Below are 13,647 nucleotides of genomic sequence, written 5' to 3' on the forward strand. Positions count from 1 at the left end.
AAGGTAGCATTGGGGTAACGCATATAGATGCATTGATGCTTTCTCGGAAAGGCCATTTATCTCCATGTCGGGTCAGCATGAGACAGGTCCATCCATCTAAGCTACTAATGAGGTGCTTTAAGAGCAATGAGGCAAAAGACTGATTCGAAGTGATGTCATGTCCACCGGTCCGTAAGACCAGCGAACCAACCCCTTCTCCAACTAACCCTCCAACTGATGAGCCACGTGGATCTCGCGAACATTGGTCATGTTCACACCCACAAGCTTCCAAGCCATAACACCCTTCTCGATATCACGATCCTCATGATCAAGCAGAACATAGCTCATCACAGGATCCGTAAAGTTCGCCTCCTGACGGAAATAGTAATCCTGCTTGTTCTCGATGAACGTCTGCTCGTTGGCGGCATAGCGCTCGTGCTTGCGGAAGGTATCGACGAGCTTCTGGTCGAGGAAGAGCTGGCCCGCGTGGGTAGCGACGTTGTCCTGGATGGTGCCGTTGGCGAGGCGCTCGGTGCCCGGGACGTGGGTCATAATGTGGATGTGTGGGGTGCGGCCGGAGTAGTGGCCGGGCAGGTTGGTGCCGAACCAGACGGCGCCATTGGCGTTGGTCTTGCGGAGGCCGCGGTGGAATGTCTTGTCTGCGTTGGAGGGGTCAGCTTCGCCTGCGCCGTTGGCCTTGGAGACGACGCCGGAGTAGATGCCGGTGGAGTTGGTGTCTGTTGTAGTGGAATTTAGTTGGATGTCCAAGATTTAGGGATAGGAGAGTGTATGGACTTACGCCAGACTTCAACCCAGATGTCGGGAACGGGCTGACAGGTCTCGGTGTCGATGATCTGGAGGTCGAGGTACATGGGAATGCCAGACTGGCCATCGGTCAGGTCGAAGCGGTCGAGCTCTCCCTCGACGTCTGTCGATGGTGTCAGCAAAGTCTGAGGGAAGGAACGAAACAGGTAAGTATGGGGAACATACAGAAAGGACCCTCAGTAGTCTCGATGCTGAGAACGCAACCATCATCACGAGTGGCGAAGATGTCAGCATCGGGAGTGTGCCAGTTGACGCTGTCATCAGTGATCTCATGGTCGGTGCTGAGAACAGAGTCGATGTCACGCATGGTAATGCCCGCATGACGAAGGGAGTTAGCAAGCTGAGCTCGGCGAAAGGCAGCCTCGTCAATGTAGCCGCGCTTCTCGAGCTGGATGTTGCAGTGAGCAAGATTCATGGTGTTGTCGAGGGAGTACTCCTGGCGAGCGGCGACCTCGAAGGCCGGGTTGACGGTTCCGTGAGCAGAGCAAGGGCGGATGATGCTGAGCATGCCGTAGCAGACCAGGAAGCCGAAAAAGTAGGCCATTATGACGTTGATGCAGAGCTGGAAGTAGCTGACGATGTGTCTGTTGAACATCATCTCACGGTGGTGGGTCTCCTCGGTAATGATGCGATAGTTGGAAGCAGGGTAAGGTACAACTCGGCCCTCTGCGTCCTCGTAGCAGACACGCACGCTGTGAGGAAGAGAATCCTCTCCAGCTAGAAATATCATGTCAGAATACTTCTTTGAGGTCTGTTCAGGTTGGGAAGGCAGGGTAGAGTGCTTGAAATATTCGCCAATCCAGTGAAAGAAACGAGCTTGCGTTGTTCGAATTGAACAGCGATAATTTCGTCAAAAAAATAAAGACATACCAGCAACGATGCGAATACTCTACACGTCCATTGTGAGTAACTCTCTGGTCATCAGCAAAGAGCTTGGTTGTTGTCGCGGTGCAAAGGTTCTGCTGTGGAAGCAAAGGTCGTGAAGAGTGCCTTGCCAAAAAAGCAAGTGAGAGTGTGGGTGAGAAAAAGATCTCTTGTTTTCCAGGAGGAATTCGAGAGGGTAAGTAGGGGATGTCGAGGTATGGCTTGAAGATGGAATACTCGTCGTATTCGCCTTTGGCGAGAAGTGCCTGAGGTGGTTGAGCAGGTGAGCAGTGAATATCCACGGGATGCTTCACAGGTGAAGTGTGAGGATGCATGTCACGTGAGAGGGTCTTGAGGAGAAAGATCGTGTATCATGACTCCAGCAGCCTTTTCTCACAAGGTAGTATCTTCCAATCATCCGGCCTAAGTGTTTTGTTACAAAGCATGATCTCAGCAGACAGCAGGGCCCTCTCAGATCATTCTGCCTGATGTTTATCCGTCTTGCCATGGCATCTATAAGCATCATTAATCCCAACTCCTCAAACGCCTTATTTTGTATCCAGCCAATCCATTACCTCTTTAATTCTCACTCCAGCCCAGTCTCCTTCCACCACTTAAACCGATAACACACAAGCCTCGCATCAACCTCCCTCTCAAACCTGTCCCTCCACCCCTCCGGCATCTCCCCATAAAACCTCACAACCTCCAACCCTTTCAACGCGGCCAACACCCCAAAGAACTCATCATGCTTCTTCTCCGTCAACTTGGCCTCCCACACTTTCGGGTTCGGCGGCCCCGGCCTCGGCTCCCAATCAACAACAAGCTCCGCCAAACCCTCCGCCCGCCGCGCTACTTCGGCGAAGATGGCCAGCCACCGATTCCAGTTGGGATACTCCATGGCGATGAGGACGTACAGCCGCCGCAGGCGCTCAAAGCGCAGGGTCCCGTGGACGGCGAAGCCGATGCGCCGGTCGCCGTAGCCGTGGGAGTGCACGCGCATGATGGCGTCGGCGTGGACGGGCTGGTGGAGTTCGCGGTAGACGCGCTTGCAGGTTAACATGAGCGGCGGTAAGGGTTTCTTGTATTCCCCTTGCTCGAAGTAGACGTGCAGCGGCCGGACTGTGTCGCCAAAGTCGTCGTGGTCGAATGAGAGGTAGTACTCGTAGATTTTCTCTCTGATTTCCCATGGTAGGCTGAATAGGCCTGAGCCGTTCTGTTCTAAGGGTGCGCTCATGGTGATTCTGTTTCTCTAGTCGTGTGCATGTGATGTTGCTATCGTCATGTTAGATGGGGTAAATCGGAAGGATTGGTAGACAGCGGCTGAGCGGAAGGGTGGCCCACATACATTCTTTGTTGGTCTGCACCGCAAACTTTAATACCAGATCACTAAGACCGCAATGGACTTTCCTTCAAATAGTCGGCAGCAATTGACATGGAATGTCGTTTCTTCAAATGCAAATGTCTGCCTGTTTGCACGCCGCTGCTGCCTGGTCGTTGGTGCATGTTGTTTCTGCGGGAACGTCTTACGACGTCGGCCCAGTGGGGTTTGGCTTATTTTGCCCCGCTTCCCGGCTGTTTAGACCGAAAAACATGCCCCTTCTTCGGGTTTAAGGTGCTGACAGGCGGGGTTCCCACCCTTCGGCTCCGTCGGCCGTCCTCCGGTGCGGGTCCCCCGGTTCTTGCCCTGTTCGTCCACCGAGAGCCGGATGAGATGTACCTGCCTTGGGAGCGCGCACTCACTCTTTGCATGATGTGGAATATTACACGAACTCGGCAAACCAACGCTCGCATATCGATTTGATAACCAGGGTGGTGACTTTTGATTTCTTACACAACATCCGCAACAATACCCTCCGGCGCAATCTCCCCCCTCCCAGGCGGCCCCAACTTCATCTCCTCCACAGCCTTCACCCACTCCTCCATGGTATTCACATTCGTCAACCACCACTCACACCCAGCCGGCGCATCAACCATCAACCCGTCAAGCTCCCTCGCCGTCTCCTCGGGCCGCGGATGCCCCCGCGCAACCCGCTCCGCCAAACGCGACAGCGCAGGCGGCGCCCAAATCGCCAGCAGCGGCTCGCATACCCCTTCGGCGGTGCGGAAACACGTCACGGGCACGGCGTCGCGCTTGACGAACAGGTGGAAGAAGGCTTCTGCGGGGATCAGAGGGTAATCGCACGCCAACACTGCCCAGTACGCCCACGCGTCGTAGCGGTACGCTGCCAGGAGTCCAGCGGCGGGGCCACTGCCGCCGGCAGTAGCATGCTTTGCACCCGGCTTTGCGGGGTGATAGTCGCGCAGGATCTGTATCCTCGGAGGTGGTGTCTTGCAGTCCTCCACTTCGGCAGACTGGTTGGCGGCTTGCGCCAGCAACTCATCGAGGAACTCGTCTGTCTCGGACTCCTGCGCCAGCGAGATGAAGAGCGTCTGCGGCTCCGGGAAGATGGTGCGTAGCAGTTGCAGCTGCCGCCGGTACAGGGGTGTTCCGTCGGGCATCCGGAGGAGGTGTTTGGGTGTGCCCATCCGGGTCGACTTGCCGCCCGCTAGCAGGAGGGGTCTCATCGCCGGTAGTCCCATGGTTCTTTTTGTGATGATGACTTTTCTCCCTTGTTTCGCTTGACCTTCTATCTGAAGGGTTGGTGCGCGAACCGTTGATCCGGAATCCTACTGCCAAAGGCGATGTAACGCGATCAACATGAGGCAGGTAAACCGCGATAAGAATGGATGTACGGCATTGAGCTCGAGGTGATACTTTTGGTGAGTAAGCCGCGCGTCTGAACGTTTCCCACATCGTGTACGACACGATGTTGTTCTAGAGCGTCATGATTACGGCATGGCGCAGCTGGGGGCTAGTGTAACAATCGACAAAAAACCGATCTACCCGTTGGTCTATCCGTCCTCTATCCGCTCAGGCGTTTCCCATCTGGGCGCCCTGCATATCATCTGGCCCAACCCAACATCTTCACATCCTATCCCCCCATGTTGCCATGTGCCATTATGCCATGGGGGAAGAGAGAGATCTTTACTTTGCCCCCCCCCCCCCCCTGTCTCACCTCTTTTCTCGAAATCCTTCTGATGTGGAACATAATCATCACCAATAAGATCACTCATCGCAGCATCAACACCAAATTCCACATCCAGCAATTCAATGGGCGTCTCCGGAATGCCGTTGGTCCCCAAACCAACCAACATCCCACCACAGACACAACCACACCCACCCATCAACGAACTATCATGACCAATTCGAACCGCTATCCGCGACTTCTCCGAACAATGGTTCCTCATCCCCCCAAAAACAGCAACAACAGCCACAGCCCTCCACCAAGTAGACTTCCGCTTCCCAGGCCTCACACCAATATCCTATACCCTCTGGGTAACCTCCATCATCCTCCTACTCATACTACACGACGACGCAGAACTCGCAGGCCTCTCCAGCATCTCCAATACTTTCACCTCCGTAACCCAAACTGCCTCACTCGCCCTCGCCGCCGGCTCCCACGAGTCGCCATGGACCGCAACAGTCCACATCCTATGGTGGATCCCCTTCTCGCCCTCGCCCTCGCAACAATCCTCTTCCTCACCTTCAACTTCATCAAAGGCCACCCGCTAGGCATATCCGGGCGTCTTTCGCGCCTTCTTCGGAGGGGGATGGAAACCGAATAGGATACCGTCTACTTTTGCGGGTGGGCCATGGTCTTCCTTTGGGTGAGTTCCGCTGCCCGTTTGTTTTCCTTGGATCGGCTCAGAAGGGGGACTTTTTGATGTTCCAGGGCGCCTACACCAACGCGGCACTCCAGCTTAGTGGGATTTTCAGATCCAGGGTCTCCAAGGTGTGGTTTACGTGCTTGGTCGGCATGTTGGTCTTGGTCTGGCTTTGGAATGTCGGGTTGACGGTGAAGTTGCTGTCTGGTAAATTAAAGCTAGGGGATGGAATACTTTCTTCTGCACTGCCAACTAATTTCAAACTTCTCAGCCGTAATCCGGAGATCAGAAATCGAAGGGAGCTGCTCTAATTTAAATCAGGAACCCTACACAAAACCCGAATAACTGTATATCCAGGATTTGGCTAGGTTATGGTCTAGCTCCAATAGGTATCGCCCATGCTTGCCGTACTTTGAGAAGCCAAATCCCAAGCTTTGCTTCTCGCGTTTGCTATCACGATCAAGGCCATTTCTGAGTAGCGTCCCAGACATAGTATCGGAGTCTTGATAAAAAATAACCAACAAATTGACCATGGCATAAGATGCTTTCTCCAGGGTTTATTCACCGGTTTAAGAATGAGACGAAAACCATAGTCCATATCTCGAAGCATCATTATAGTCTGTACTCGCTTCGAGGCCAACCAAAACATAGACTGCAGAACAAGACAATCAACAGCAACCCCAAATGCGTGACTGTCCCATATCTTGTATTGACGTCGGCAGTCTGTCAAAAGAACCTGCGGGGCTTTGGTGCCTCAGCCGTCAGTGAACGGTACATGTAGCCTCACCGGCACTAGACGTCTAGGAGATTCGGAGGAAAGGGTGACCTCAGTACTCGTGGAAATGATATGGAGCTGCGACTATGGCCGCTACAATTTTCCATCCACATCACGTTACTTGCGACTAGTATGGAACGATATCACGTAATTGTAACAAGGCCTGTTGTCTGGAAAAGAAACCTTTTCGTTAACCTTGTGTATGACTGGAGCAAAACTAGACTTCCGCAACTCTTTTAGCATGCAAATGCAAGAGCCAAACGAACAGCATGCCGCAAATATAGAGGAGTACCAAGTCTTCCCGCCCTATAGACTCCGAATTACCCCCTCGTCCCACGTGCCAAGCCCAAACTCCGTCAAGGTAGCAAGAATCACAGACCCAGAACTTTCCCAAATCAAATTAGGGGTATGATGCTGTCCATCTATGGCGCGGAAACCTCAAATTAACGCCTCTCAAGTGAACCCCTTATTGCTGTGCTTGCATGTTCGTTGTGTGGTGTTGTCAAATTTCAAAATAGGGAACCCCGCCGTACGGATGTATCGGTGTGCGCTGTGCGCTGTGCGGGTGTGTCGCTATGCGGGAGTGTACCAAGGCGTCTTGGTGTGGTGTTGCGGGTTCAACAAACCCTTTAGGGCAATGCAGCAACGCTGCCCGCCAAGAGTGCGTAGTTGGCGAGCTTGAGAGACAAGACTCGCGATCGAGGGTAATCGGGGCTGATAATCATGCGACCGTCTTTATTGAAACCAACCTCGCCGAATGACTCGCTCAACTGCTCAAACTTTGCGTTTGGCCGGACTCGATTCAGCTCTGCCAGGATGTTGTCGCTCCAGACACCGGAACACCAGCCGTCTCTCAAGACAAAGTAGGGATTCAAGGGAGGGACGGGAGAGTCTGGGACTAGTTAGCAAGGACGGAATGCAAGAAGAAGAAGAAAAGCGAGACATGACTTACCCAAGTCCACGAAGCGAATCCGCAGGTAGTCCAGAGCCTTGAGAGTCGACATGGAGTGAATGCCTGCCAACACAAGCATCTCGAACGAGTGAATAAAGTTCATGTCCTGAATTCCGCTGCCAGAATCGTGGAACTGAGGTACAGGCCGACAGCAATTCTTGACCGTTAGGTCAATCGTCTTGAGTCGTGTCGTTCTCGAATCCGATCTGATCGCCGCCATATTGAAGAAATTCTTGCAAACGCGGCCGGTGTAAGCCAAATGCTCCAGCGCGGGAGTTGCCTCGGCCAGCTTCGAGCAGAAGTGAACCTGGTTGGAAACCTTCATGTAGAATGGAGGGCACGTGAGCTCCCGCCGGTAGTCGCTTTCCAGGCACAAGTTGAGGTAAGTGAGATTTGTGGGTAGTTTGGGTAGAATGCTGGCCATGCTCAGGTAACTCTTCGACTTGGGCTTGCTGTAGGAGCCGTGCCACTCGTTGAGGTTGGGGAGAGCTGCGAGGAAGGCTGAGAAATCCGAGTCTTCGCGCATCAGGTTCCACTGGCCTTTGGTGACCAAGGTACGAACCGAATGAAGGGTCGGCAGATGCCAGCCAGGGGGTCGCTTATGCCAACTGTGCTGTACCTTTGGTGCCTTCTTTCTTTCCCCTCCCTCGATAGTCAGGACACAGACGTCAGGAAGAGCCATCGAGACAAAGGTGAAGGCCTCTTCGAGGCTGCAGTTGTTTGCGGGGAGTGTATATGTCGCGTTTGTCAATCCGTCCATTGTTACCGTGGGAAGAGCAAGAGTAGTGCTCAACGCCAACGGACCGTACTTGGGCTGGAAGACTGGGAACCAAATCTCAATGTGCTTGACGTAGTGCCGGAGGTGGTTGTGTTCGCTAAAGTACATCATGGCCAGCTCTAGCGATTCGATAGTGGCCTTTATTTTGATGTGACGGTATAGGCGCTCTTGGATGAGGATCCTCCAGACGCGACTGACGAGAGCAAGTTCCGACAACTCCCTGCGTCGGGAATGGCGAAGTGCGGTTCCCCAACTTTTGGTCACACTCTGCATGCCTACCGAGCTCTTGGAGTTTGTGGATACTCGGTATCCGAAAAGGTGGTCGAGAATGCATTCGTGAATTTCGGCCGGTAAGTCATTCAAATTCAGGGAGGGCGTGACCTCGGGGGTCTCGATAGTATAGGAAGGAGTGGTGATGCCCGGGCCTCCGTAGCCGTAGGCATCAACGTCGTCGGCCATCGGAGTGCAGCAATCCGAGTTCCGTTGATCGGGGTGTAAGAAGGGCGTGCTGCTTGGACGAGTCGGGGGCACGAATTCATTGCTCTTTGCCTGCTCGAGGGGTGGGCTTGATGGGCCGGGTGATACTGGGTTGGATGAGGTGTTGAGTATGGTTGAAAGGATGGAGGCAGAGGCTGTCATAATCGAGGTCAGCTCTTCAGTGGCGTTGGCGTTGGCATGATAGTCGTCTCGCGACTGTCGCCTATCGGTACCGGAGGGGTCTCGGTCTCGGGGGACGTTGTTCGTGACGTTGGCGTCGTCGTCGGTTGAAGGAAAGGACTGTTCGACGCAAACGGACATGGTCGTCGGGGTCGAAGTGGGCGATTCTTTGGGTCGAAAAACTAAGATTTTCGGAGAGGGGAGGGTTGAAGCCGTTCCTAGATCATGGCCAGACGGGCTCTCTCCAAGGGGGGAAACGGGGGAGCGGCGGCGACGGCGGCGATAGCGGGATTGCTGATCAAGCGGAAGGGAAAAAAGGCGAAGGGAGATTGGCTCTGGGCTGCTTTGACGATGGTGGGGGAAATGAAGTGCCAATAATTCAGAGACCCTGGATAACGCAGACCGGGGGGGTCACAACAATGCTGAGCAGCTGTTTTGGTCGGCTGGCGGCCGTATTCGTCAGGTTGGTCCCAGTGGAAAGTAGCGCTGCGCTGGGGTCTCTTCGCTTCGCCCAAGCCACTTTACGCGGTCGGTCGCGTGCGCAGCAACAGGGAAACGGCCCAATGAGTGGAAGCGCCGATAAGAAGGACGGCGGCGGGAGGAGAGGAGACGATGGAGAGGAGAGCAGAGGAGGGGGTGGAGGCCAAGGCGGAGGGAGATAATCGTATGGCTACCTGGTAACCAGGTGGTGAGGTGGTGAGAGGGCGAGAGACAGCGATGGAGTGATTGGTGGTAGACACACACACACACACACACACATACACACAGTACGAGGTAGGTCGGGGTCCGGCGAAAGAATGGAAGTGTCGACTATTGACGACTGAGAATGCGACCTGAGGAGAGAGCCTGAGAGATGATTTGGAGAAAAAGAGAGGGGAGCCCAGCAGTGACACGGTGATGGAAAGAAATGGGAAGAAGTGTCGTCGATAGGTGTTCGTAAAGGTTGGACTACGGCAGAAGGTGTCGTCGTAAAAGTTCGCCTTGCAAGACGGGACAAAGAGAACAACAAAACTAAGAGGAGACAGAGGCGGAAGCAGAAGCAAAAGGTAGAATCTGGATGTGGAAGTGGAAAAAGGGTTTGTTGGAGTGTTCAATGCTGTGTGTCTGGAAATGAAACGAGTACCGGACAATTGGAAAATGGTCGAGCGGCCGGGAAGGGAAGGCAGGAAGGAAAGTGCTGCGCCTGCTGCACCTGTGCCTGCGCCTGTGTTCTGCGTTGCGTTAGGTGAGGCAGCGGTGGTGCGGGAGCGGTGCGGCTTGCGGGTACCGGTGTGGCACGGTAAGCCTAAAAGGTACTTTAGGTCTGCAAGGTGAGGACGGTCAGATAAAATAAGAATAGGGGAGGCGGCCCCGATTGAGGCTTGTTGTTATGCCACCAAGGTACGCCGTAAGGTAAGGTAAAGGCAATTGATTACTGCAGTTTCGGTCTGCTGCTGCTGCTGCGTTGGTGAGGCAGGCGAACTGGCGACGGGGGTGGCGTGGTTTGCTTTCGTGTTTCCGCAGGTGGACAGGCAGGTAGGCAGTGAGTTGAGTGAGGTGTGTGGCACAATAGAAGATTGGACGGACAGAATGTGGTAACGACTCCTTGACGAAGTCGATAGACTGCCGGAAATACCTGACAAAACCCTTTCAACTCTCGCGGAGCCAGAGGGATGTACTTGCCGAATGGTCAAAAAAGGTCAAGAGGGCGAGGAAATTAATTACAGTCAATAATGAAGTGGTTTGCTTCTGATGGATGGATACTCATTCCGCAAGTTATATTTATTGGCCGAAAAGAGGGGAAAGTAACATCAACAAGACAACTTTTTCCAAGGAAGCATGACAGCACAATAAAAGATGACGGCACCAACAGGATACACGGAACGGCAGTCGGTAGCTTATTTTCTCATTTACTGTCAGTCTCTACATATCCGCATACCTTAACTTACTGCCCCGGCCCAGACTTTCTATCAAATGCATGGATACCTATTCAACTCAAGGGACCTTATTTCAATCGACCCTTCGAGTGCCAGGTAAATATACTAGTAAAAGCGATGTGCAAGACGGCTGGTTGCAACGGAAACATAAGGTTGAATCAAGGAATGAGGGTAAACCCTTTCCTCCTTTGCTGGATTTCTCTTTGATTCTTCTTCATTCGCGAGCACCCGGGCGACAGTTGCCGCAGTAAACAACCTTTCGAGGCCAAGAATGTACACGATATAATAAGCCTGACAGTCTAATTACCCCCCACCTTGATGCACATCAACCGACGGGACATGCGCGTGCAAAACCATATGAATGTCCCGTTTGGCTGGCTGGCCTGACACCGAATACCACCTTCACAGCGCGTTCAACGTCAGGGTGCATTGCAGCCCAGGACGTCAGAGTCAAGACGGGCTCACTGCCCACCTCGTGGATGAGACGTGCACAGCCGTCCCTGCGTGACGAGCTCCGAGGGGTAGAGTCAGTCCCATCGCATCATCTTCTTAGTTGCAAGATCGAGAGTGTAAATTGAGCCACTTTCTCGAGGTGTCTTATCGGTTGACCTTATCGCACAATCTCGGCTTATCGCTTCCCTGACAGTCACATGGTCGGGAGTCCACTTGCAAAATGCCCGATTTCATTGCCTACTTACCTCAGCAGGTACTTACATTGAACTCAAGCAACGGAAAGACCGACGAAGTAACGACGTCGAGCCATAAGGTACATCCCACCTTTGACCGATGCATGAACTTAGAACCTAACAACGAACTGCGGCTTCATCACGTCATCGAAGTTTTTTTTTGATCAAATACCTGGATTCCGGACTTCACAGATATTACCACGACCTTTGCCATGGACTCAAGGCATACATACTACCGACAACGGGCTACGTCTCCATCCAGTGTTGTTATTGTACGCCGTACAGCCACGGATGCTCGAGATGCCAATGTCACGTATTAGTAGACGTTAAAATTCGTCCACAGGGCCCAGATCAAGGTTCGGCATAACGACGAAAACCAGCTGCAATTGAGTTGCTCGGGTAGGCTTCGTCAACCTTCCACCGTTTCAACTTGTTCTACAGCAAGCATGGCTATTGCTGCGATCAACCTATTTTCTGAGCAAGAGGTCACGCGGAGGCTTTGAGTCAGCTCGAGGGGTCGGCAGAGTTTAACCTTGATTCCATGTCATGGCAAGTTGCAGTTGTACCGTAAGCTTGCCACTGAGGGTTTGATCCAGGCAACTGGCTGACCAAGCTACTACCTCGCAGATAACCGCGATCCGAGTCGTGGTCATCAGCATACTTCCCGATGACTATCAGACCGAATCCGGACCGGTCGTGTTAACAGCAATTCTCGGCAGCACTACCGACCTCAGGAATGCTGCATAGGGTACGAGAAGGGAATGAAAGTCAATACGACAGGCCATCACGTTATGGGCAGACGGTTGGGGAGACGTCTCTTTATCATTGCCGCAGAGCCTCGGACTGACTTTTGCAGGCTCGGCTGCAACGTCCAAGCATTTGGAATTTGAAATCAGCTTCGACCATCGCCAAGTCTGGACGCCAACTCTCAAGCGTACCTGAGTCGAACATCGTCCCAGGCGCGGATTTTGCATTTCGCATTCTTGATTGAAGTCCTCTCGGCGTAAACGCCCAGCAAAGTCTAACAATGTTATTGAAACGACACGTGTTGAGCCGTCGCAAGATTTTGCCGACGTCCTCATGCCAACCGCCTCGGAGCCTCTCGTTCGGATCACAGATCGCCCTGAGATGAAGCACCAGACCCTGCATTTTCGGATTGTGGAGGATAGCACGTGTCTCGACTCTTTTAATAGCAAAAGAAAGATTGACTTTCAAGGCGCACGACGGATGAGCCGAATCCAGGGATGCGATGTCGCGGGGCTCTGCCCGGTGGGGGAGAGCCGAGACATGGCCAGTGGCCACACCTGCGCGGCCGGAATGGCGGCGGGCAACGGAGATGATTTGGTCTGGAACCTGCCGCGGAAGCAGCTTCTTCACCGGCAAACGGCAAAAGGCATGGCGACCGACCAGGCCTTTGGCGGCAGCTCCGAGCTGTCGCCATATTCACGCACTGATATCGAATCACAAACATGATCTACAGCATCTGCAAACATCGAATTGCGTAATGTGCTGCACTTTGACACCAGTACAGTGGAAATACGCCCTTACTGCGGCACCAAACGTCGGATGTGCGGTACGAGCTGCTTGCATCCCCAGAATTCGGTAACGTTTCTCGTACTCGAACGCGCACGCAGTGGTTCACTTCGAAGTTTTGTCAGCAGGATTACAATAAGCGAGGTGCAATAAGTAATGGAAGCATCCCCGAGAGCGACGTCCCAAAAGTCTTGGCGGTGTTCGAGCAGGGGAGCATCAACATGCCTATTCAACATCTCGAGACGAACAAGCGGAGAGAGACGCGCCAACTCCGGAACACGACAGCCTGATGATGGAAGACCGATGACGACTGATGGAGTTTGGAGTATGATCTTATTGAAACCTGCCAGGGCATCGAGAAACCCGCGCTGGTGACCATCACATTCGTGCGGTCGGAAAACACTCGTACCACAGACCGGCCCCGATAACGTTGAGGTGGTCTCAACTGTACCTGGGACAAGCGAAAGAGAGATGTATGGACCATCTGGTACATCGCATTGTAGCCAAGTCACAATGTTGATTCGATATTGCCTGCGGCTCTGGGCAATTCGATCTACAAACGGGCCAGCTGACAACTCACACAACTGGGGCTAGCTGCAAGCCTAGCCAAGGAAATTTGGAAGTCACGGTCGAGATTTCAAGATTTCCGAAGCGCTGATCAATGCAAGTTGTTGTTCCTATACCCGCTGTTCGGAAGGTGAGGAGCAGCATCCTTCGATTCGGAGACAACGGTAGCCCTACATACGCCGCGGCTCATCCTCGTGGGCCGAGTTACTGGTCCAACTTCCGACAATAACGTATCCCGGATTCCAGATTACCTTATTTCGGGTCTGGGATGTCATGGCGGATACGATGAGCTCACAAAGACCGGACCCGAGTCTAGAAGCAATCGATAATTCGATATCATCGAAGCGAAGAGACAAGCGAGCGATGTTTGTCTGCAGAGTCGCATCGTGTCGGGGGATGCGCCCCTCCTC

The 13,647-nt window shown here is 53.3% G+C and overlaps 6 protein-coding genes across 6 annotated transcripts; 3 read left to right on the forward strand and 3 right to left on the reverse strand.

The window, feature by feature from the left end:
• Window positions 1–201: 201 nt before the first annotated feature.
• CTAM01_06438 (uncharacterized protein) lies at window positions 202–2,902 on the reverse strand (the record flags this gene model as incomplete). Its single annotated transcript, XM_060522465.1, has 5 exons — window positions 202–716; window positions 779–907; window positions 970–1,521; window positions 1,675–1,693; window positions 2,369–2,902. The coding sequence occupies 5 exons, from the start codon at window positions 2,900–2,902 to the stop codon at window positions 202–204; spliced, it is 1,749 nt and encodes a 582-aa protein (XP_060382724.1).
• Window positions 2,903–3,495: 593 nt separating this feature from the next.
• CTAM01_06439 (molybdenum cofactor biosynthesis protein C) lies at window positions 3,496–4,248 on the reverse strand (the record flags this gene model as incomplete). The annotated part of the gene is made up of 1 exon (XM_060522466.1): window positions 3,496–4,248. The coding sequence occupies one exon, from the start codon at window positions 4,246–4,248 to the stop codon at window positions 3,496–3,498; it is 753 nt and encodes a 250-aa protein (XP_060382725.1).
• A 498-nt stretch (window positions 4,249–4,746) lies between these two features.
• On the forward strand, window positions 4,747–5,334 carry CTAM01_06440 (uncharacterized protein; the record flags this gene model as incomplete). The annotated part of the gene is made up of 1 exon (XM_060522467.1): window positions 4,747–5,334. One exon carries the CDS (start codon window positions 4,747–4,749, stop codon window positions 5,332–5,334), a length of 588 nt encoding a protein of 195 aa, XP_060382726.1.
• Window positions 5,335–6,777: 1,443 nt separating this feature from the next.
• On the reverse strand, window positions 6,778–8,676 carry CTAM01_06441 (uncharacterized protein; the record flags this gene model as incomplete). The annotated part of the gene is made up of 2 exons (XM_060522468.1): window positions 6,778–7,040; window positions 7,101–8,676. 2 exons carry the CDS (start codon window positions 8,674–8,676, stop codon window positions 6,778–6,780), a joined length of 1,839 nt encoding a protein of 612 aa, XP_060382727.1.
• Window positions 8,677–8,954: 278 nt separating this feature from the next.
• CTAM01_06442 (uncharacterized protein) lies at window positions 8,955–9,197 on the forward strand (the record flags this gene model as incomplete). Its single annotated transcript, XM_060522469.1, has 1 exon — window positions 8,955–9,197. One exon carries the CDS (start codon window positions 8,955–8,957, stop codon window positions 9,195–9,197), a length of 243 nt encoding a protein of 80 aa, XP_060382728.1.
• Window positions 9,198–12,217: 3,020 nt separating this feature from the next.
• Window positions 12,218–12,610, forward strand: CTAM01_06443 (uncharacterized protein; the record flags this gene model as incomplete). The annotated part of the gene is made up of 1 exon (XM_060522470.1): window positions 12,218–12,610. One exon carries the CDS (start codon window positions 12,218–12,220, stop codon window positions 12,608–12,610), a length of 393 nt encoding a protein of 130 aa, XP_060382729.1.
• Between the last annotated feature and the right edge of the window lie 1,037 nt (window positions 12,611–13,647).

Source organism: Colletotrichum tamarilloi (assembly GCF_030869305.1).
Source record: "Colletotrichum tamarilloi strain Tom-12 chromosome Unknown Scaffold_18.1, whole genome shotgun sequence".
NCBI lineage: Eukaryota > Fungi > Ascomycota > Sordariomycetes > Glomerellales > Glomerellaceae > Colletotrichum > Colletotrichum tamarilloi.